We start from the raw sequence: 25,400 nt of genomic DNA, 5'->3' as shown, positions 1-25,400 counted from the left end.
TCCATGATCTTTATCTTTTTGTCTTTGATCCACTTGGAGTTAGTTTTAGTGCATTGTCTGAGGTATGGGTCCTGTTTCATTTTTTTGCAAATGGATATCCAGTTATGCCAGCACCATTTGTTAAAAAGACTATCTTTTCCCCAATTAACTGACACTGGGCCTTTATCAAATATCAGCTGCTCATACGTGGATGGATTTATATCTGGGTTCTCAATTCTGTTCCATTGGTCTATGTGCCTGTTGTTGTACCAGTACCAGGCTGTTTTGACTACTGTGGCTGTATAATAGCTTCTGAAATCAGGTAGAGTGAGGCCTCCCACTTTCTTCTTCTTTTTCACTAATGCTTTGCTTATCCGAGGCTTCTTTCCCTTCCATATGAAATCGGTGATTTGTTTCTCTATCACCTTAAAAATGACATTGGAATTTGGATCGGAAGTGCATTGTATGTATAGATGGCTTTTGGTAGAATAGACATTTTTACTATGTTAAGTCTTCCTATCCATGAACAAGGTATGTTTTTCCACTTAAGTATGTCCTTTTTAATTTCTTGTAGTAGAGCTTTGTAGTTTTCTTTGTATGGGTCTTTTATATCCTTGGTAAGATTTATTCCTAAGTATCTTATCTTCTTGGGGGCTACTGTGAATGGTATTGATTTGGTTATTTCCTCTTCGGTGTTCTTTTTGTTGATGTAGAGGAATCCAAGTGATTTTTGTATGTTTATCTTATAACCTGAGACTCTGCCAAACTCTTCTATTAGTTTCAGTACTTTTCTGGAGGATTCCTTAGGGTTTTCTGCGTATAAGATCATCTCATCTGCAAATAGAGATAATTTTACTTCCTCCTTGCCCATCCGGATACCCTTTATTTCTTTGTCTAGCCTAATTGCCCTGGCTAAGACCTCTAGCACGATGTTGAATAAGAGCAGTGATAAAGGGCATCCTCGTCTGGTTCCTGTTCTCAAGGGAAATGCTTTCAGGCTCTCTCCATTTAGAGTGATATTGGCTGTTGGCTTTGCATAGATGCCCTTTATTATGTTGAGGAATTTTCCTTCAATTCCTATTTTGGTGAGAGTTTTTATCATAAATGGGTGTTGGACTTTGTCAAATGCCTTTTCTTCATTAATTGATAAGATCATGTGGTTTTTGTCTTTTGTTTTATTTATATGGTGGATTACATTAATGGTTTTTCTGATATTAAACCAGCCTTGCATACCTGGTATAAATCCCACTTGATCAGGGTGAATTATTTCTTTGATATGTTGTTGAATTCTATTGGCTAGAATTTTGTTGAGGATTTTTGCATCTATGTTCATGAGGGATATAGGTCTGTAATTTTCTTTTTTTGTAATGTCTTTACCTGGTTTTGGTAGCAGGGAGATGGTGGTTTCATAGAATGAGTTGGGTAGTATTCCGTCATTTTCTATGCTTTGAAATACCTTTAGTAGTAGTGGTGTTAACTCTTCTCTGAAAGTTTGGTAGAACTCTGCAGTGAAGCCGTACGGGCCAGGGCTTTTTCTTGTTGGGAGTTTTTTGATTACCTTTTCAATCTTTTTTTTTGTTATGGGTCTATTTAGTTGTTCTACTTCTGAATGTGTTACTTTAGGTAGGTAGTGTTTTTCTAGGAATCCATCCATTTCTTCTAGGTTTGCAAATTTGTTAGAGTACAATTTTTCATAATAATCTGATATGATTCTTTTAATTTCGGTTGGGTCTGTTGTGATGTGGTCCTTCTCGTTTCTTATTTGGGTTATTTGTTTCCTTTCCTGTATTTCTTTAGTCAGTCTGGCCAATGGTTTATCAATTTTGTTAATTTTTTCAAAGAACCAGCTTTTGGCTTTGTTAATTCTTTCAATTGTTTTTCTGTTCTCTAATTCATTTAGTTCAGCTCTAATTTTTATTATTTGTTTTCTTCTGGTGCCAGATGGATTCTTTTGTTGCTCACTTTCTATTTGTTCAAGTTGTAAGGACAGTTGTCTGATTTTGGCTCTTTCTTCTTTTTGTATGGGTGCATTTATCGATATAAATTGGCCTCTGAGCACTGCTTTTGCTGTATCCCAGAGGTTTTGATAGGAAGTATTTTCATTCTCGTTGCATTCTATGAATTTCCTTATTCCCTCCTTGATGTCTTCTATAACCCAGTCTTTTTTCAGGAGGGTATTGTTTAGTTTCCAAGTATTTGATTTCTTTTCCCTAGTTTTTCTGTTATTGATTTCTAGTTTTATTGCCTTGTGGTCTGAGAAGATGCTTTGTAATATTTCGATGTTTTGGACTCTGCAAAGGTTTGTTTTATGACCTAATATGTGGTCTACTCTAGAGAATGTTCCATGTGCGCTAGAAAAAAAAGTATATTTTGCAGCAGTTGGGTGGAGAGTTCTGTATAAGTCAATGAGGTCAAGTTGTTTGATTGTTGTAATTAGATCTTCCGTGTCTCTATTGAGCTTCTTACTGGATGTCATGTCCTTCTCCGAAAGTGGTGTGTTGAAGTCTCCTAATATAATTGTGGAGGTGTCTATCTCACTTTTCAGTTCTGTTAAAATTTGATTTATGTATCTTGCAGCCCTGTCATTGGGTGCATAAATATTTAATATGGTTATGTCTTCCTGATCAATTGTCCCTTTTATCATTATGTAGTGTCCTTCTTTATCCTTTGTGGTGGATTTAAGTCTGAAGTCTATTTTGTCAGAAATTAATATTGCTACTCCTCTTCTTTTTTGCTTATTGTTTGCTTGATATATTTTTTTCCATCCTTTGAGTTTTAGTTTCTTTGTGTCTGTGAGTCTAAGGTGTGTCTCTTGTAGGCAGCATATAGACGGATCGTGTTTCTTTATCCAGTCCGTGACTCTCTGTCTCTTTATTGGTGCATTTAGTCCATTTACATTCAGCGTAATTATAGATAAATAAGTGTTTAGTGTTGTCATTTTGATGCCTTTTTATGTGTGTTGTTGACAATTTCATTTTTCCACATACTTTTTTGTGCTGAGACGTTTTTCTTAGTCAATTGTGAGATCCTCATTTTCGTAGTGTTTGACTTTATGTTTGTTAAGTCGTTACGTTTTTCTTGGCTTTTATCTTGAGTTATGGAGTTGTAATACCTCTTTGTGGTTACCTTATTTTTTACCCGTATTTTTCTAAGTAAAAACCTAACATGTATTGTTCTATATCGCCTTGTATCCCTCTCCTTATGGCAGTTCTATGCCACCTGTATTTAGTCGCTCTTTTTGATTATTGTGATCTTTTAGATTTTGACTTCAGTGATTCCCTGTTATGAGCATTTTTTTTTTAATTAATCTTAATTTGTTTTTGTGATTTCCCTATTTGAGTTGATATCAGGATGTTCTGTTTTGTGACCTTGTGTTGTGCTGGTATCTGATATTATTGATTTTCTGACCAAACAATATTCTTTAGTATTTCTTGTAGCTTTGGTTTGGTTTTTGCAAATTCTCTAAACTTGTGTTTATCTGTAAATATCTTAATTTCGCCTTCATATTTCAGAGAGAGTTTTGCTGGATATATGATCCTTGGCTGCCAGTTTTTCTCCTTCAGTGCTCTGTATATGTCGTCCCATTCCCTTCTTGCCTGCATGGTTTCTTTTGAGTAGTGTGAACTTATTCTTATTGATTCTCCCTTGAAGGAAACCTTTCTTTTCTCCCTGGCTGCTTTTAAAATTTTCTGTTTATCTTTGGTTTTGGCAAGTTTGGTGATAATATGTCTTGGTGTTTTTCTTTTTGGATCAATCTTAAATGGGGTTCGATGAGCATTTTGGATAGATATCCTTTCGTCTTTCATGATGTCAATGAAGTTTTCTGTCAGGAGATCTTCAACTATTTTCTCTGTGTTTTCTGTCCTCCTTCCCTGTTCTGGGACTCCAATCACACGCAAGTTATCCTTCTTGATAGAGTCCCACATGATTCTTAGGGTTTCTTCATTTTTTTTAATTCTTTTATCTGATTTTTTTCGGCTATGTTGGTGTGAATTCCCTGGTCCTCCAGATTTCCCACTCTGCATTCTAATTGCTCGAGTCTGCTCCTCTAATTTCCTATTGCGTTTGTCTAATTCTGTAATTTTATTGTTCATCTTTTGGATTTCTACATGCTGTCTCTCTATGGATTCTTGCAACTTATTAATTTTTCCACTATGTTCTTGAATAATCTTTTTGAGTTCTTCAACTGTTTTATCAGTGTGTTCCTTGGCTTTTTCTGCAGTTTGCCTTATTTCGTTTCTGAGATCATCCCTGATGTCTTGAAGCATTCTGTAAATTAGTTTTTTATATTCTGTATCTGATAATTCCAGGATTGTATCTTCATTTGGGAAAGATTTTGATTCTTTTGTTTAGGGGTTGTAGAAGCTTTCATGGTCTGCTTCTTTATGTGGTTTGATATGGACTGCTGTCTCCGAGCCATCACTGGGAAACTAGTTTTTCCAGAAAATCTGCTAAAAAAATTGCAGTCAGATCCCTGTCAGAACTGCCTTTGGATTATAACTGCCGCCTTGTTCCCTGTAAGGATGAAAGTCTGAGACTTGGATCATATATGCTTGGCTGTAGCTGGTTCTGTGTTTTTAGTCCAATTAGGGATGGATTTTTGGTCCCTGGGTTTTTTCTGGTTCCTTCTCTCAGACCAGACGAGTGGATTAGGAAAAGACCAAAAGAAAAAAAAAGGGGAGGGGAACCAAAGCCGCCGCGGAGCCGGAGCCATTCTCCCTCTGGCTCAGGAAATTCCAATGTTAATGATGCCGCCTGGGGAGGGTGGGGGTGGGATCAGAGAGATAGGAGCGTAGCACCTCGGAATATAGCCAGAGTTGCTTGTCTTGCTTGGAATGACTATTTTATCTGAGATTCCCGAGGGGCATGTCGCCTACATGTGCTGGCTGTGTGGAGATTGCCACCGGGGATCTGGTCCACTGAAGCCGCTGTCAGATCCTCCGCTGCCAGTCCAATGCCCAGCGTTAAGGTTCCCCTGCTGGGACGCTGCACTCCCGACTCCAAAATCAGTCACTGCCTCCCGGGGACTTCTCGTCCCTCCAGCCGCGTCGCCGCGTTGCCCCCTTGGACTGGCTGGGCCCCCTCCCGGGGTTAGTTCAGGGGAGTTGAGCAGCTCCCCGTGCTTGTGCCGTGACAGCACCCAGTCAAATGCCCGGCAGCACAATTCCCCGGCTGGGACGCTGCTCTCCCAGCTCCAAGACCAGTCACTGCCTCCCAGGGACTTCTCCCACTGGCTGCATCGCCACGCCGCCTGCGCGGACCGGCTGGGCCCCCTCCCGGGGTGAGTTCGCGGGGGTAGGGCTGTGCCCCTTGTTTGCGCCATCAGCTCCCCTGGACCCTGACCTAAACCGGCCGCCAAGGTTACCTGACTGGAACGCTGGCTCCTGGCTCCAAAAACAGTTGCTGCTTCCCCATATTTGTTCATTTTTCGTCTCTAAATCTGTGTTTGTTGTTCAGGGTTCGTAGATTGTTATGTATGTCATCAGTTCACTTGTTTTTCTGAGTCTTTGTTGCAAGAGGGATCAGAGGTAGCATCTACTTAGTCCGCCATCTTGGCCCTGCCTCCAACATCCCCATTTATTTTTTCTTCTTCTTAGTTTTCTTACTTGCAGTTTCTTATTCCTTTCTGTTCAGTCCGTCTTAAACCAACTCCAGGAAAACTTTCCCTACTTCTCCACCTTAACAAAGATTTCTTAACAATAGAGCCAAGGACCTCCACATTGCTAAATCCAATGGTCAATTTTCAGCCATCATTTTGCTAGATCTATCAGCAATATTGGAAATAGCTGATCACTTTTACTTCCTTGATATATTCACTTGGTTTCTGATATCACACAGTTTCTTGGTTTTCCTTCTACTTCATGTGTCACTCCTCATTCTCCTTTGTGAGTTCTGCCTTTTTCACTTCACCATTCAAAGTTATAGAGTGCACCAGGGCTCAGTCATTGGTCCTAACTTTTTTCTTCTGTCAGTACATACTGCTTCAGTAAATGCATCCAATCCTGTAGTCTTAAAAGTTATTCAAATGCTGAATACTCAAAAATTTATGCCTGCATTCCAGACCATGCTCCCTAACTCCACACTTACATACATCTAACCATGTGTTCAAATCTTCACTTAGATATCCAAGAATATTATGTTTTCTAATTGAACTACTGGAAGCAGCAGTCAAGAAATCAAAACACGCATTGCCCTGGGCAAATTGCCTGTAAGAGGTCTCTTTAAAGTGTTAAAAAGCAAAGATGTCACCTTGAGGACTAAGGTGCACCTGACCCAAGCCACGGTGTTTCCAATCATCTCATACACATGCGAAAGCTGGACAATGAATGAGGAAGACTGGAGACGAATTGATGCCTTTGAATTGTGGTATTGGTGAAGAATATTGAATATACCATGGACTGCCAAAAGAATGAACAAATCTGTCTTGGAAGAAGTATAACCAGAATGCTCCTTAGAAGCAAGGAGGGCAAGATTACGTCTCACATACTTTGGACATGTTATAAGGAGGAATCAGTCCCCAGAGAAGGACGTCATGCTTGGTAAAGTAGAGGGTCAGAAAAAATGAGGAAGATCCTCAAAGAGATGCGTTGACACAGTGGCTGTGACAATCGGCTCAAGCATAACAACAACTGTGAGGTTGGTGCAGGACTGAGTAGTGTTCTGTTGTGCATAGGGTTGCTATGAGTTGGAACCGACTCAACAGCACCTAATAACAACAACAATAACAATTGAACTACTAAAAATGACAAAAGTCCCAATTGTTACTGATAATTAGAAGTTGTAGCAGAAATAAGATTAAAAGGTCAGGGGCCTCTTTTTTTATATACTTTTTATTGTGCTTTAAGTGAAAGTTTACAAATCAAGTCAGTCTCTCACGTAAAAACTTATATACACCTTACTACATATTCCCAATTACTCTCCCCTCAATGAGACAACCCACTCCCTCCTTCCACTCTTTCTTTTCACGTCCATTTTGCCAGCTTCTAACCCCCTCTACCCTCCCATCTTGCCTCCAGGCAGGAGATGCCAACATTGTCTCAAGTGTCCACCTGATCCGAGAAGCTCACTTCTCATCAGCATCCCTCTCCAACCCATTGTCCAGTCCAGTCCATGTCTGACGAGTTGGCTTCAGGAATGGTCCCTGTCCTGGACCAACAGAAGTTTTGGGGCCATGACCACGAGGGTCCTTCTAGTCTCAGTCAGACTATTAAGTCTAGTCTTTTTATGAGCATTTAGGATCTGTATCCCACTGTTCTCCTGCTCCCTCAGGGGTTCTCTGTTGTGCTCCCTGTCAGGGCAGTCATCGGTTGTAGCCAGGCACCATCTAGTTCTTCTGGTCTCAGGATGATATAGTCTCTGGTTCAAGTGGCCCTTTCTGTCTCTTGGGCTCGTAATTGCCTTGTGTCCTTGGTGTTCTTCATTCTCCTTTGATCCAGGTGGGTTGAGACTCATTGATGCATCTTAGATGGCCACTTGCTAGTGTTTCAGACCCCAGATGCCACTCTTCAAAGCGGGATCCAGGATGTTTTCTTAATAGATTTTATTATGCCAATTGACTTAGATGTCCCCTGAAATCATGGACCCCAAAACCCTGCCCCTGCTTCCCTGACCTTCGAAGGTCAGGGGCCTCTTTTAACCTTCTGATGACATATCCTGCCTAAGAACTTGGAATACAGACAAGGGCAAGTCAAGGGTCAGTACTGGAGAAGCATCAACGATATGTCACATTTAATCCAGGGCATAAAAGAGAGTTAAAAGAACATCTAAAGAACAATATCAAAGCTAAAAAAATGGGAATCCTAGTGAAAATCACCAAGAGCTCAGTAAAGAGGTGCTAAAACAATTATGAACGAGACACAAGAAAAATAAACTGGCAACAGCAAATCCGGGAAGGACAAGACTCTAGGAGAAAATGTAAGTCAATTTGAGAGCCTCAGGGAGAAAATCTTGATAGCTTGCGAATGCTTTTAAGGTACCACCTTTTCCTTTCTATTTCTGTTGCGGAACCACTCATGGGTAACAATTGCCGTCAGATAACTTCTTGTGCTTTATAAAGAAATTATTCCAAAGGGGAGGAGAAAAAAAAAAAAGAAGAAAGATAAAAGTATATGCCTGTCTTACATGAAAGTATGGGTTAAACTTCATATTTAACTAAGAAATGCCATTTTGGGGTCATTTAAATGAGAGAATGAACTCAATTTTATTGAACAGACACTTCAGAAGATATTTTACAAACATTAGCTAGTAATTCTTACAACGTTATGATATAATTACTAACCCTGTCTTAAAAACAAAAACAATCGATGTCAAGTCTGTTCCGGCCCCACGTGTGTCAGAGTAGAACTGTGCTCCATAAAGCTTTCAATGTCTGCGACGTTTCAGAAGTAGATCCCAAGGACTTTCTTCTGAGCTCTTCTGAGTGGACTCAGACCACCGGTCTTTCAGCTAAACACTTAATCATTTGCTCTACCTAGGCAGTTTAACTTCATCTGACTTGTAAGTAAAATGAGGTCATTTGAGGTTAACCGGATTTCCAAGTCTTTTGGATAGTGTTTGGACTCTTTCCACAATGCTATTTTGATCCTTTACATGATTGTGAAATAACAGAAATGCAGGGATGACCCTGGGCCACATTATAAAAATTGTCTTTGTTTCTTCCTCTATCATCTGGAAAATTTTCTTCACATTAAGCTCTTCCTTGATTCTCATCTTTGTAGGCAACCCATCCTCACTTAGTTCCTTTTGCCAAAGGGAAAAAAAAATTAATAATTTTATTCCCACCAAAGTAAATATGTTACTTATATTTGGAAAAGAAGTGTGATTGTTAGGATAGCAATCAATTCAAAAGAATAAACAGTGAATGATAAAATTTGAGATGATATGGGACACAGATCGATAGAAAACTTTAAGACTCAAGTCACACAAAGGGGTTGGCTGAGTATTTCCTCTGTCTGGTATGAGTCAGAATCCACTCAATGGCAATGGATTATGGTATGAGAATAGCTTCCTTGAAGAATAAATACTGGTTCTTCACAGTAACTTTTCCCATATTATGTACTCAGATATTAATCATGTTTTTAAGAAAAAGGACTGTTTGATCAAATAGGCTGAAGATCAAAGAAGAACTGACAACTTTGAATTACGGTGTTGGTAAGGAATATTGAATATACCATGGACTGCCAAAAGAATGAAAAAATCTGTCTTAGAAGAAGTACAGCGAGAATGCTCTTTATAGCCAAGGATAGTGAGACATTGTCTTACATACTTTGGACGTGTTATCAGGAGGGACCAATCCCTGAGGAAGGACTTCATGCTTGGTAAAGTAGAGTGTCAACAAAAAGGAGGAAGACCTTCAATGAGATGGACGGACACAGTGGCTACAACAATGGGCTCAAGCATAGCGACGATTGTGATAATGGTGCAGGACCAGGCAGTGTTTCACTTTGTTGCATAGCGTCACTATGAGGGAATCGACTTGACGGCACCTAACAACAACAACTTGTGTATTTACTTTTTTTTTTCTTAACATATGTCTATTCTTCCATGTTCTACATACTGTACCGCTGCTGCTGTTGTTAGTTGTTGTCAGATCGGTTTCAACTCATGTTGACCCTGTATGTGCACAGTAGAACTGTTCCATAGGGTTTTCAAGGCTGTGACTTTTCGGAAGCAGATCACCAGGTCTGTCTTGTGAGGAGCCTCTTGGACAGGTTCAAATGGTCAACCTTTCTGCTAGTTGTGTATCACTTAGCCATTTGCACCTCCCAGAGATTCATGTACTATACAAATCAGAAGTACAGAAAGGTCAAAGTTTTCTTACTGGTTATATTCTAGTTAGGTGCAGATAAATAATAAGCAAATGAAAGCTAAATGAAAGATATAATCAGATAATGACAAATGTGATAAAGGAAATAAAAGAAGGTTTTTTTTTTTTAGTGTCATGGGGCTTGAAAACAAATAAAGAAGACTGAAGAAGAATTGATGCCTTTAAATTATGGTGTTGGTGAAGAACATTAAATACATCGTGGGCTTCCAGAAGAACAAACACATCTGTCTTGGAAGAAGTACAGGCAGAATGCTCCTTAGAAGTGAGGATGGTGAGACTTTGTCCTATGTACTTAGTACGTGTTATCAGGAGGGACCCGTCCGTGGAGAAGAACATCATACTTGGAAAAGCAGAGGGTCAGCAAAAAAGAGAAAGACCTTTAAGGAGTTGAACTGACACAGTGGCTGCAAGAGTAGGCACAAATAAAGAAACTATTTTGAGAATGATCCAGGACCGGGCAGTGTTTCGTTCTGTTGTATATAGGCTCACTATGAGTTGGAACTGGATCAACAGCACCTAACAACAACAGTGTGATAGAGAGGGATTGGATGCATATGTGAATAGTCATTAATATAACAGCTGAGTTAGAATTTTCAAGAATTTACTATATAGAAACTCATATTACTCTCTCCCCATTCTTCCCCACCAAGAGAAGTTGATTCTAACCCATATCTAAACGGCTCTGGTGACCATGGGGTAACTTCAGACCCCATGTCTGATGGGGTAATATCAGACAATTTGTAAAAAATGATTCTACAGCAAAAATAAGTCTATGGATAATCTTTGAGGATTAGATTCTGAAAATTGAAATAATCATCCTAACTCTGATAACCTTATAAGGTGTTGAAGATAAAAAAGTTAATGTAAATGAAATCACTTTATAAGATGGAGAAGGAATGAAAATTGTAACCTATTATTCCAAAAATAGAAAAACAATATTAATTGAAAATGCCATTTATTAATAAATTAGAAAAAATTAAATATATTTTTATGCCCGGGTACAAATTTTCTGACCCTGATGGTGGCCCTCCAGGAACAGATATTACTTCTGTGTGGGAGGTCGAATCCAGAGATGGGATTTGACTCAGGTTCCTTCCTGTTGCTATATTCTAACTATTTAAAATTGTGGCCATTCTGTAATTGAGATACACATCACAGTGCATGAACAAATGACTGAATTGTTAACATTGTGGTCTAGGTTTCTGCATGTTGGCCTGGTCTTAGTGACATTCTGCTTCTGAGAACACCCTATTATTAAGGTGGGTGAATGGGAATTCACTGGGGTGGGGATTAGCCTCTGTCAGTGGAGATCTAGCCTCGAGGGCTACAACTGAATGGTATAAATCTGTGCCTTGTCACAGCTGTTCAAACATGCCCTCTGCCCTCTTATATCCCAAAGGAGAGCATTGGATCCATGATGTATCTTCTGAGAAACTGAACAAAAACAGTTTCTACTTTGATCTTAACATACAATCCGCTGAGATTCAAAAGAGACCTGAATGATTCAGTAAATTCTCTGCTTGGCTCCCTCGTCAGCAATCCTTTTTAATTGGAAAGAATATAAATAAATCCCTTGGTAAAACAGAATGTACACTTCTTCATTAGATTCATAGATACCTACAACTTCTGCTTTAAATCTCTCTTCAAAAGCAATAAAAATCGTAGTTCGACAAATTTGACCAGTATTTAATGATTGGATGGCTTTTCTCCATTTATATCCTGGACAGCTTACTTCCACAGTAAGAAAAACTAAGCTGGAATCATTTCACCTGGTTCTTGGACTCTCTGGAGAAGTTGCTTTATGCGAACGAATCTTGGGTGAGATAAGATCTTGGATTAGACTTGAAATGATTAGAGTCTTTATTTCTACAACTTTCCACTTTTGACCAACTCTAAAAACTAAGCTCTAAGTGTTAACTTTATTAATGTATTCTTTTTCCTAAAATTAGTGATGTTTAGAGGGTAATGCTTAAATTTTAGATTGACAGTTTTAATTTAGGAATGAGCTGAATTTTTGTATTTCTTTATAGGTAAAACAAAACAACTACAAAATTTTCTTATAAGCAGGTTTACCTCTAGGAATGACGGTGGTGGTGGTGACAGTGGTGATGGCAATGACAAAGATAGCAGTGGTGGCAGTAGTAATGATTGTGGTGGTGGCAGTGTTGGTGATGATACTGGTGTTGGTGGTAATGGCAGTAGTAGTTGCAGTGTTGGCGACGACAGTGGTGACCACAGTGATGAAGGTGGTGGTAGTGGTGGGGACTGCCTTGGTAATGCTGGTGGTTTGGTGACGGTGAGGATAGAGGTAATTTAGGAGCATTCTGTGGAAACACTGAGAAATTATTGTAGATTCCAATACCAAAAATTAAAACATTATTGCCACTTCCGTTCTACAAAATTCTGCTGGAGTTAGTTACAAACCCACAAATTTGCCATTAATTTTTATGAAAACAAAGCAAAACATGGGGTAATATATGCACTAAAGAGGTTACTTTAAAGTACTTTAACGGTAAGAGAAAAACCTAGCTTGATACTCAGGAAGCTTCAGAGCTACAAGTCCACTGACTATATAAAACTGACAGTCCAAGTGCAATCACTAGAGCCATCTAGGTACTTAGATTTCGATGGAGGTATTATATATAGCCCAGGTGAATTCAGAAAGAAATATCAGCTCCAGAGTCCAGCTTCCTGGATTCAAAAGCAGGCTATATTATGCAGTAACTCTGTGGACTCAAGGAAGTGAACAAGTCACTATGCTTAATAAATGTTATTGTTATTACAGTTATTATTTTGAGATGAGTACATCGATTATTGACAAATCTACTTAGAGAAAGAATAATTGTCCTTTATGAAAGGAGTTTAAATGTTTACTTACTAAAAATTCTTCTGAATTATATTCTGATATAGAATGCATGCTTCTATAATAATAAAAATAATACAAATGAAAAGGAATTGATATAAACAAGAAAGACAAAACTGATAGAAACATAAAAGCTGTCTAATACCTTATTGTCAGGCATGACCATTTTGTAAGGAGAATTTACCAATATCTTTTTTTTTTATCCAAGTGGATCCCTGGTGGCACAGTGGATAAGAGCAACAGCTGCTAATCAAAAGGCTAGCAGTTCAAATCCATCAGCCGCCCCTTGGAAAACGTTTGGAGTAGTTCTACTCTGTCCTGCAGTGTTCTGAGTTGGAATCAACTTGACGGCAATGGGTTTGGTTTGGTTATCCAAGTGTAAAATGTTCCTATCCTGTGATTTTACAATTCTATTGCAGAAACTCACTTTACAGAAATACTTAAATCTATTGCTATATATCTTTACCTGTATCTATATTGTTATAACCTGGCCCAGTTGCTGTCTAGTTGATTCTGACTAACAGTGACCCTAAAGGACGTGGTAGAACTGCCTCACAGGGTTTCCAAGGAGCATCTGGTGGATTCCAACTTACCATCTTAGCTCTTAACCACTGTGCCAAAACTCATAGCAACCCTGTAAAACAGAGTAGAGCTGCCCCTATAGAGTTTCCAAGGAGCACCTGGAAACTGTTCAGCAGCTGCAGGTCTGAACCACTATGCAACCAGGGTTTCCCTGATATAGTCATAGATATATCAATACAAGACATTCACTGTAGCATTGTAGCAGCAGAAAATTGGGAATATTATAAATCTCCTTATACTGACCTGGAATGTTGTCAATGATAAATCATTGATTAAAATTCAATGTACAGTGCATTTGCATACATGATGCCAGCAATGTTTATATAAATTTATATTATTAAAATGCATTTATAAATATGCAAATTCAATATTTCTAAATAAAAATGCAAATCTGGAAGGATAAATGACTTTTAGCTAATTACACAGCTAAAAAGCGTTCCAGAAGTCGAAATTAGAACCTGATGTACATAACTCTAAGACCTTAGCTTTCTGTTCTGCCCTGAACCATGTCTCTTATCCCTCCTTCTGGGTCTTTGCACATGCTGTCCCCCTGCTGGGAATAGCCTTTGTCTAGCTTTAAAACTTCAATAATTTACTTTTCTTTCATTTCTTCAGTTATCACTTATTTCTTTGTCATTATTTTAAATTTACTAGGTCTGCCCTTATTTAAGGAAACAAGCCACATCTGATGCTTTTTATTGTTCAAATTTGCAGCATCCTCTGAGTTTTTAAAATACTTGTTGTCTGCTTAAATAATTAGGGAATAAGAGGGAAGTGGACTGACAAAGAAAAAGAAAAATGTTAACTAAGATTGTCCCTTTCTTCATTTGAGTGGTCTTTCGAAAATGTTCTTCAGTGAACCATTGTGGAAAGAGAAAAGAAATATCACAAAAGTAGCTGAGGGTTGTGATTCAGAGCTGAATTGGAAATTTGGGGTATGGTTTGATCCTTGATTATGGCTGAAGCAAGTCTAGAAATACAAATGTTTACCGACTAAAGCTGATAGCTGTCATCATTGAGTCTGACTGACAGAGAAATAATAGCCAGTCCCTGATATCAAATCCACTCTCAAGCCTGGAGAAAGGGCTAATACTAGTATTCTCTATTCAGTTCAGAGTTCACTGCCGTTTCCTTTTGTTCTATAAAATATCATTAATTGTATTGGTGCCCACTTCATCTTTAGTAATCTATTAAGAACCTTGAGAAATGTGAAGTCCCAGGTGATACAGTTTATGGCCTCGGCTGCAAACCAAAAGGTTAGAGGTTTGAATCCACCCAGAGATACCTCGAAAGAAAGGCCTGGCAATCTATTTCTGAAAAATCAGCCATAGAAAACCCTATTGCTCACAGTTCTACTCTGACATTCATGGGGTCACCATGAGTCAGAATCTACTCCATGGCATCTGGTCTAGACTTTGGTTGGCAAGTAACTGTCACTATGTTGAGAGCATTATGAATTTCCCCTGAGATTCATTCTGTCAGAGATATGTGAGAAATAAAGCTGTCCAGCTTCCACTAGAATCCACAGGTATCTTTTAAAAATGTAAGCCTGATTTATAATTCAGGCTATTTACAATTAAGAAATTATAATACTCTTTTGTTTTATACTCTCCCTTGGTTTCCCATTGCCCTCAGAAATTCCTTGCCTTGTCCTAAAATTCTCTGGTTTACCTGGTTACTGCCTCTACCTCTCCAAACACACATTGAGCCAAATGAATGACGCCAAATAGTCACTAACTATAAACACTATGTTGCTTTTTTAGATTTTCCGACTCTCAGCCAGCGCTCATATCAGTACCTGGTAAATGCGAAACCAAAACAATGTGACTGAATTCATTCTTTTGGGTCTTACGAAAAACCCAGAGCTGAGGAAAATATTTTCTGCTGTGTTTCTAATCATGTATGTTGTCACCATGTTGGGAAACCTACTCATTGTGGTAACTATGACTGCAAGTCAGAGTCTGAGGTCACCTATGTATTTTTTCCTTACTTCCTTGTCCCTCATGGATGCCATCTTTTCTTCTGTCGTCGCCCCCAAGATGATTGTGGATTCCCTCTCTGAGAGCACTACCATCTCCCTCAAAGGCTGTATGACCCAGCTCTTTGCAGAACATTTCTTTGGTGGAGTGTCAATCATCCTTCTCATTGTGATGGCCTATGACCACTATGTGGCCATCTGTAAGCCCCTGCACTACAGGACCATCATGAGTTCTCGGATGTGCTGCCTGCTGCTGGGAGGGGCCTGGGTGGGAGGATTTTTGCATGCAATGATACAGCTTCTCTTCATGTACCAAAAACCTTTCTGTGGTCCCAATGTCATTGATCACTTTATGTGTGACTTGTTTCAGTTGCTGACACTGGCCTGCATGGACACCTGCGTCCTGGGCCTCTTGGTCATCCTCAATAGTGGGGTGATGTGCGTGACCATCTTTCTTATCCTCATTGTCTCCTACATGATCATCCTCTGCTCTTTGAAGTCTTATAGCTCTGAAGGATGGCGCAAAGCCCTGTCTACCTGTGGCTCCCACCTCACAGTGATTGTCTTGTTCTTTGTGCCATTTGTTTTCTTGTACGTAACACCTGTGGCCACTTATCCCATAGACAAGGCAATGGCTATGTCGGAGTCTATCATCACACCCATGTTAAATTCCTTGATCTACATCCTGAGAAGCACAGAGGTGAAAAATACCATGAAGAAACTTTGGATGCAATGAGAGACTTTAGATGGCAAGTAACTGTCATCATGCTGAAAACATTATGAGTTTCTCCTAAAGAGAAGTCATTCTTTCCAAGATGTGTGAGAAATAAAACAGCCCAAGTTCCAGAAGAATCCAGAGGGATCTTTTAGAAATACAAGTCTGATTTATTGTTTAGGATATTTACAACATAGAAATTATGATACTGATTTTCAAGGTTTCTTTTCTTCCTCCTAATCTCATCCTTGTGGTGGTTACCCTTTCCCCTTTAGCCTTCCCCAGGTCAGTCCTTTTACCTCACTACTGGAACTCCATTATCAGATCTAAGAGCTATAATTCATTTTGTAGTTTTTCCTGTTTACAGGTAAAGTTTAACTATACAAACTTTTGTCCATAAAATGTACCTTTCACATGTGTGCACACAAGTTATTTCTCAAATTCGAGTACTGTGTAAGCCCTTCCTAAGGAGAAATCAGTTCTTTTGAATTTCGGCAATGATACGAATCATGATTTCACATTTCTAATGTAACGAGGTGTTAAGATTGAAATTTTGGCTACACATGATAAGTGAAATTACAAAGTGCGTTCCAGATCACACCATACCTGCTACTACAGTGAAGGCAGTGAATGATGAAGATAAGAACCCTCACAACTAAGTAAAGAATATGAAACCTGGTCAGTATAAACTGGAAGAGTGGTTTGTGAGAACAGCTTTGGATGTAGAGAATTCCCCTGCCCCACCATGGGAGTAGAGGTATGCCTGCCTCTCATGTCGGTACTCGTTTCTCTGATGTTTCTGTGGAAGGACATGTTTGGAGTTACCTACTCTGCCATTTGGCTGACATCACCTCCTACTTTAATTTTTAATTGTCTGTCAACCAGAGGTCATAGTACCTTAAAATTCCAGTCAAGTACCTTAAAATTTGTTTGTATTTGTGAGTGTGTGTGCATTTACACATACATGTGTACGTGCATGCTGAAAGGGCACTTCTAGAGAGTGCTATTCTGACAGACTAGCATATGATCCTCCACATTGGTGGCTGCAGGGACTGAGATCAGAAAAATATAGGCAGAAAGAGAGACTTAGTGGTATCAGCACAGGATTGCCCAGTAGGGCAGGCTCAGCTACAGGTGTCCAATGTATCATCTTCAAGGAGCATCCTATCAAATGCTCATACTGGCAAAATGACAATCTGAATTCTGCAACTTTCCAGTCTCCTACAGATTGGCTCATGTTGACCAAATTCATATGGTACTAGAAAAAGATTTGTAAAAGGAATTTGGTGGACACACATGCACACGATTATCCTGTGATTAGTCAGCACATTTCTTTCTGGAGAAAAATGTCTACAAGAAGTTAAATTACCAAGTGAAAATGGTCAGGTGTTGATAGAATCCAAGTAAGGCTCATTATAGGTTGTTTACAATGGTTATGAGCTTTAAGTACTCATAGTCTAATGCAGTCCTCTCAGAATATTAAATGTGTATATAATGGACCAATAACATGTTGATATACATTGACTGCTTCCTGTTAGGACTGTTTCCTGTTAGGAGTATTTCACCTTTCCTGTCCATGTAACAAAAACTAATGTGTTAAGGAAGTGTAAATTAAATACACCATATTTATCAGCTGAAGTCATAATTTGCTACGCCATAACTTTTTCATGGCATTTTTCACTTCTGCATTCCTCAGTATATATATCAGAGGGTTGAGAAAGGGTGTCCCAATTGTATAAAACACAGCCACCATCTTGTCCACTGGAAATGTAGCTGGTGGGTGTGTGTACATGAATATACATGGACCAAAAAACATGACTACCACAATAAAATGGGAGATGCAGGTAGAAAGAGCTTTTCACCTTCCTTCTGCACTGTGGTTTCTCAGAGAGTATCAAATGACAACATAGGATATAAGCAAGAGCGTGAAACTCATCATGCATATGGCCCCACTATTGGACACAGCAGCAAACTTATCACATAGTGTCCATGCAGGCAAGTTTCAACAAGGGCTGCAAGTCACACAAATAGTTATCAATCACATTGGGACCACAGAAGGACAATATCAAAGCCAAGGAAATCTGTATTGAAGAATGGATACAAGATCCCACCCAGGCCAGAATCACCAGCACACCACAGACACCTGCTCATGGTGGTTGTTTATATTGCAGCAGCTTTCAAATGGCCACATAGTGATCAAAAGCCATGAGGATGAGCACAAATATCTCCATACACCCAAAGAAATGGGCTGCAAAGACCTGAGTCATGCGCTCACGGTAGGAAATGGTCTTCTTCTAGGATAGAGCATCCGCAATCAACCTGGGTGCCGTAGTTGTAGAAAAGCAGACATCAGCAAAGGACGGGTAGAATAGGAAAAAGTACTTGGGACTCCCAAGGGTATGACTTGTCTTAATAGTCACCACAATGAGAAAATCCCCCAGCAGAGTCAAAAGGTAAAGAATCAAGAAGATTCCAAATATTGCTTTCTGCTTTTCAGCATCCTGTGTCAACCCAAACAGAATGAATTCGGTCACACTGTTATTCATCACTATGTAAGTGGCTGTAGGTGGGATGAATTTGACAAAGGTTTAATCTGCAGAGAGAAAAAAAGTGACATTTTGGGAAAATCATTTGGCTAAACTCTGAATTAATTGGTTCTGTTCCATGTTCTGTTACCTCCAATTACCTTTGGCGTGCACCAAAATTCCCCAGGAATCTTTGTAAATCTACAGATGCACAGACCTCTCCCAGATTTATCTGTTGATTCATTTAGAAACTGTCTGATTGGCCCAGCACTTTTGTATTTTTTGAATAAAAAAATTATATATATATATATATGCCTCCTTTACAAACTTTGATTTTTTACCAAGACTGAGAACTATAAAACTTGTTCTTTCCCTGGGCAAGTGACTTAACTGCTTTGAAACTTGGCCTTCATATGAAAAATGAAGTACCAATATCTGCTCTACCTTATTCTGAGTTATCATGAGAATTTAAAAAAAGATTTACACACAGACATTTACATGACTATGTGTTTGATGGAAACCCTGGTGGCGTAGTGCTTAAGTGCTACGGCTGCTAACCAAAGGGTCGGCAGTTCAAATCCGCCAGGCTCTCCTTGGAAACCCAATGGGGCAGTTCTACTCTGTCCTATAGGGTGGCGATGAGTCGGAATAGACTTGATGGCACTGGGGTTTTTTTTATATGTTTGATGCATTATGCATCTTATCTATGTGCTTTGAAATCTGAAAAACACCATTCCAATGTAATTAAGCAATAATTTTATTGTTGGAGAATTCCTTCTTAAGAACATATTTTCAGTTCTGTTGACTCATTTTTGTGTCTATTATCCCTGGCTCTTTAGGATCTTGAGTGGTATATGCTTTACAACTAAACTGTTTTGACAATTTATCATCTATGCCTCTAGTAGTCAAGATGTGAGCTTCTCTGATGTTCATGACATAATGAATGTCTGGATGATGTTTGTCTTACTTATCTAGTGCTGCTAGGATAGAATTACCACAAATAGGTGCCTTTAACAAACAGGGGGCTAGAAGTTTGAATTCAGGGTGCTTTCTGTCTCTGTTGGCTCAGAGGAAGGTCCTCGTCTCTTTGAGCTTCTGCTCCTGGGTAATCTTCATGTGGCTTAGTATCTTTCCTCCCCTATCTTGCCTTCCCAGCTTTCTTGTTTCATCTGTTTTATCACTAATTCTGTCTCATTAACATAAAAAAGACAACCCATCCCCAAATAGGAATATAACCACAGGCATAGAAGCTAGGATTTACAACACGTTTTGGGAGGGTGCAATTCAACCCACAGCGATGCTTTTGGTTGGCATGATGGAGGGAAACTACTCTTTATCTTTGTCTTGAACTTATTCCCTTAACTTAGCTTTAAAATAGAATATTGAGCTTCTCTATCTATAAATTTGACTTGCATATACTTTCTAATATTCTAACAACCTCAGTATTGTTTTTACTCATATATAACCTTCTTTATTCTGAATTCCCCAGGATACTTCTTCTAAAAACTTTATTTGGAGATCATTAATAAAGTAAGACATTATGCAATATGTACTAGAAGAGAAGAAACCACATGCAGAGAGAAAAGCACAAATTTCTCAAGGATAGATTGAAAAAAAAAGTGAAGAATTCAAAATTATGTAAAAAGTGAGCTATAATTTTAACTGGAAAGATCCAAGTTCCAAACCAAGTTCTATTAGATGTAAACTTTCAGACTTAGAACTGAGAGGAGATATGTTAGCAGAGTGATCAATACATAGAGTCTGAAGTCACATTGTCTAGTTTCAAACCTCACCCCACTGTTCATCAGAGGTGTGACATTTAACAAGTTCTTTGATATCTCTGTGCTTTGTTTTCTTCATCTGTAAAACAGAAATAATAAAATAATATATGCTTTAAGGTTGCTGCGAAGATTAAATAACTTGACTTAATCAGATTATTAGATGCCAGTACTCAGTACCCATAATAAGAGTGGTTATTTTCATTATGATTTTCACTACTGGATTTACAAGAGAGATTTTCCATTTTTCAAGAATATTAATTCAAATTTTTTATATATCCATAATAAAGCTATACCATTGCATTAAAATATTAAGTTCCTTTGCTGAGTGGCTGAAATCATATCAGCACTGTGGATGACAATAGTTTTCTTATGATGATCAGAAGCTAGGATTGAGAGTTCTAAATATCTCTAAGACATAAAAAAGAGAAACATCAATCAAAAGTATGTAATAGCATCATTACAAGGGACCCATGATAAGAGGAAAGCAGAGATAAAACAAGATCTTGGTAGTGAACAGTTTGGAATCAAAAGCAAAGGAATGTGGGCATTTAGATGACAAGAAATGAAATAAAAAATTTAGTGGTGGTAAGGCACATGCTATATTAAGAAAACAGATCAGTATGAACCCTCTAGTTTGGTCAGACTCAAAAGCTGTGGTAGAAAAGTTGGAAAAGTAAGTCGCCTTCGTAGCTGAAGGCCATAAAAGCCAAGTTATAAATATCTGATATTCTCTATTGGCAAAGTAGAAAATTTGGAGGCATAAAAACATAACAGCACCTTCTATTAAGATTTATCAGGCACCTACTCCAAGTTGTTTAATGGAATTTAGCCATCTTTTTTTTTTTTTTAACTGAATTTAGTCCATTTGAACTTTGAGCTTTTCTATAACAAAGTGCCTATCTTCTTCAAGATTCTGGAGACCTACTGAAGACTTTCTTTCCGTCCCTGCACTTAGAAAGTCAATGGAGAGGATTCAAGTAGATTCACTGTAAAACACCAAATGAAATCCGTTGCCATGGAGTTAATTTAGACTTCTGACAACTCCGTGTGTTACAGAGTAGGACTGCTCCCGAGGGTTCTCTGGGTTGTAATCCTCACAGAAACAGTTCACCAGGACTTTCTTCCACGGTGCCACTGGGTGGGTTTAAACTGCCACCCTGTAGGTTACTAGACAAGCACAGACCCTGTACACTGCCCAGGGATCTGGATTCACTGTAGCCTCAACAAAATAGAGACTGGCTCTGAAGTTATCCCAAATATGATTCATCAGTGGCTTCAGACTTGTCACTTCCTTTCTTAAAGAAGGATCCAAAGTGCTAACTCTCAACTCATCTCTGTGGGAGGCAAAAAACATGTAGGGAGCCCAGAGAGGTGGATTATAATCTCATCTATGTCTTTAAATGTCACTTGACCTTGGTCAAGTTGGTTCGTACCTAAGCCTGAATATCCTTACTTTCATTGAGGGCGCTCAAGAAAATAATTTTCCTCTCAATTTTAACATAAGAACCTTGTCACACAGTAGAGCAGTCATTAAAATTTAAATAAAAAGTCTCACACAATTAGATGAAATAAAAACAGTATGTATTGCTATACTCGTGTAGGTTTTCACTGTGAGAATGATTAACTCATGCTTAACAAAAATACAGACTGGGATATAATAAAATGGATAGTTCTGGAATTCTTTAAGTGGATTCTCACAAGCTTTTACTGAGATGCCTGTTCTACATTTCTAAACAGCGAAGGAGAACATAAATTCAGCAATCCCCTCTCCCTCATTTTACCCCATTGTCATCCCTTAAAAACACGAAGTTCGCATTCAAAAAAATGTGATGAGTCATAAATAAAATGGTTACTATGATTTTAATAATCTCTGTCTGCGGTGCTCATCATGGCTTTCAAGCCCTCCAGCTCTGTAACAGAATCTTGCTTTTTAATTTTCTTCTCCGGACTTCTGCCAATGCATGCTCCAGTCAAGTCTGACACTTAATGTTTCTCATTAGTATACCCAGACCATCTCATTCCGATTTTTTCACATCCGACGTCAGCTGAACACCCCTACCTCTGCTACAACCTAAACTTTCATTTCTACCTATGGAGAGAGTACCCAGTTCAAAAAACATCTCCTCAGAGAAGCCTATCTGTATTTCCCCAAGTCACTCTCTTGCTAGTGGCCTTCCACAGCCCAAAACTAAATATTTGTTGAATCATGTAGTCCCTGATTATATTCTTCTCTCATTTTTGCTTCAACATCTTTTGTCCATTGATTTTATAATATCGCATGAGTTAAGTAAGGCAAGTTAGCTTTTTTCTACTTTGTGCACTTTGTGTTAAGCTGGGAGGCAGAGTTTAGCAGAGAGCAGTTAGAGTAAATCCAAGACCAAAACCAGTCTTTGGTCTCCATAGCATTCTCTCTAACACTTCACCCTACACTGCCGTACAAAACATCAGTCTCCAGCTATCCAAATAGAGCCAACACAAAGCCCAGGAAACATAAACAGGTAAAGAAGGAAGCTGCTGGCGTGTTCATGCATGGAAATTCCAGAATGGGTAAAACAAAGAGATCAGCATTTTATGTTCATACTTGAAAAATAATACTGAGGAGGGGGTAAAGAAAAAAAAAAAGAGTCAGATCAAAAGGGAAAAAAATAAGTCATTGTGGCTAAGAGAAGGAGGAAGGATCAGGATGGGGATAAAAGGGAGAAATCCCTAGGGCAAGCAAGGGTGAGCAAAGAACTATGTTAGGGATTAAATAGTCTATCCCAGGATTTTATTAAAGAGATTTCTTCTCCCTCCTCCATGCCTCATGTTGTCTTTTTCTCCAACTCCAGAAGTAGGTGTGGTTTTAGGCTCTAAGCAGGGTTGACGGTGGGTCCTGGACACCCAATATTGTATTCACTTATGCATCCTCATGCTTTTCCTGAACTTAAACCTTGCAAATAGTCTGAAGGTAGGATATTCTTTCAGGTTGGTCTTGGTGCCAGGGAATAGTTTGTTTCACCCCCTTTTTTCCATCAGAATTGGCCTCAGAGGCAGGGATGCACCAAGCAGAGCCCAGTGAAAGTTGAGGGTCCCTGAAACATCAGAACCTTCCCATCACTGTGGGAAATACGTTCCTGGAACTTCAAGTTTCTTAGGAGACATAACTAGATGATGGTAACTGTCCTAAAAAAATGGGGTGGTGTTGGAAAATTATACAGAAGCAGCACTGAAATGGGAGGCAAGAGAAAGGAAATATTTCAGCGGGGTTTGAAAAACCTACCTTTTTTCTTGTAAGTGAAGGAATAACATTCAACGGAGAACTCATAGTCTTCTCTTTTTCAATTCTAATTTACTTTGAAGATTAACTATGCACAGTGCATTGCAACATGCAAATTGTACTTGAGATAGGTCTACTGTGGCTTTCTGTTGCAGGAGCTATCAGAAGAGAAAATAAATGCCCCACAGATAACTAACTCTTCCTAGAAGGCCTGAATTAAACTCTATGAAAGGGTCTGTAATGCTAGCAAGAGAAAATTTTTTTAAGTTTCTTATTTCTGCACTTAAAATTTTCTAAAACAAAAAATATTCTCATTATTCTATGGTAGAAATTTTTCTAATGTCAGTTCTACTACCCTCAAAACACTCCCTGACAAAACACATGAATTAAGTATGTCTTTTTCTTCTTCCTTCAGATATTTATAGGGGTTTCATAAAAGTTCACAGATGCCCAGAACTGCATTCCAGCCTCCAGAGGCCAAGGACTGCATTTCTCCCCACTCATCGACTCAACGGCACTGGGTTCAACCCTGAGAGATTGGCTCAATGAGCTACTTTGCACAGCTAGCCCAACAGCACAGCAAACCATGAAAAAATATAGCAGCAAACCATAGGGCCAATTAATCCCAGACAAGGTTGTCCACAGTCAGATTTTGTCCTCAGAGCCCTCCTTTCTACTTCATTTGTCCTAAGGGACACCTCCAATTTCAGTTACCAAGTGTTCATGTAGCCACATCTCTGCCTCCACTTCACCCACACACTCTGCTGTAAGGAACAAGCACACTTTCAAACTCACATTGATATGTAGACCACTAAAAGTTACCAAGGAAAGTTACCAAAGGCTTTCTCCTTTAAGTACAATCTTTTCAAATGGTAGGCAAATCTCAAGTAGGTGTGATGCGATTGAATTCTCTGACTCCATTGCTTATGTTTATGTGACTTTAGACAAGTTTATTAACTTCCCTTACTTTCCTATTATGGAACATATTACTGTTAACTATAATAATTATTATTAATCCTAATAATATTAATAAAATATATAACAGAAATTTACATGAAAATTATGAATTAAATTTTCCACAATTTCTAAAATATTTTGAAGTTGATAAATCAGTAAAAAAAAAAAAAAGAAGGAAGATGACAGAGGGATTTAAATTTACAACAAGTAACACAAGAACAATTAATTAAAACAAATTTTATTTAAAGATTATTTTTAGCATTGATCTTTTGGACAGAAAAAAACACCAATTTTGAATATGATACTGAAGGAAGTGAGGGACAAGCCATGCAAATATTTGGGGGAAGAATAATTAAGACAGAGGGAGCAAACTGTGCAAAGTTTCTTAGGCAGGAGCATAGCTGGTGTCATGCAAAATGTTGGCAGGAATAATGGTTTATATGTCACAATGGGAAAAAAAGAATTAATAGAGTTAGCAGAAGTAGGCTGTAAATAATGGAGATATGGTTGGAAATTGTTGTTGTTGTATATTGTCGAGATCTGATAAACAGGAGCCAGCTGCAGGATCCAGAACCAATAAAAGCCCACATGCCCTGTCACAATATCCACTTACATTCAATGCAAGCCACATGCCCAAGGAAACTCCCCTTCCACTGATTTACCACTCACAGCAGATCCCATCATGGAGGTGATCACATAACATCAAATCTCATCATGGAACTGATCACAACATCCCGCAACTATCAAACCACTGAGAATGATGGCCTGGCCAAGTTGACACACAACCTTAACCATCACAGTTGGGGAGGAGAGTTAGAATGAAAAATGGAGGCTATGGTGCTGTAAAATATTCCCGGGTGTGCAGTGGTTAAGCACTTGGTTGCTTATCAAAGGTCAGCAGTTCAAACCCACCAGCCACTCCACAGGATAAAGAAGTA

At 38.7% G+C, this 25,400-nt stretch overlaps 1 protein-coding gene and 1 pseudogene across 1 annotated transcript; one reads left to right on the top strand and one right to left on the bottom strand.

The window, feature by feature from the left end:
* The first annotated feature begins 14,050 nt into the window (after positions 1-14,050).
* On the top strand, positions 14,051-17,473 carry LOC135229389 (olfactory receptor 4C6-like). The gene has a single exon (XM_064278988.1). The coding sequence runs from the start codon at positions 15,056-15,058 to the stop codon at positions 15,962-15,964; it is 909 nt and encodes a 302-aa protein (XP_064135058.1). The 5' UTR covers positions 14,051-15,055; the 3' UTR covers positions 15,965-17,473.
* Positions 17,474-17,565: 92 nt separating this feature from the next.
* LOC135229388 (olfactory receptor 4C11-like) lies at positions 17,566-24,585 on the bottom strand (annotated as a pseudogene).
* Between the last annotated feature and the right edge of the window lie 815 nt (positions 24,586-25,400).

The sequence above is a fragment of the Loxodonta africana genome, unplaced genomic scaffold (assembly GCF_030014295.1).
Source record: "Loxodonta africana isolate mLoxAfr1 unplaced genomic scaffold, mLoxAfr1.hap2 scaffold_29, whole genome shotgun sequence".
Classification (NCBI taxonomy): Eukaryota; Metazoa; Chordata; class Mammalia; order Proboscidea; family Elephantidae; genus Loxodonta; species Loxodonta africana.
Note: the sequence above shows the minus strand (reverse complement) of the source record. Positions and strands in the feature narration are given on the sequence as shown.

Excerpts from the sequence above, each read along its gene's own strand:
- LOC135229389 (XM_064278988.1), top strand. The coding sequence starts at position 15,056 with ATGCGAAACCAAAACAATGTGACTGAATTCATTCTTTTGGGTCTTACG.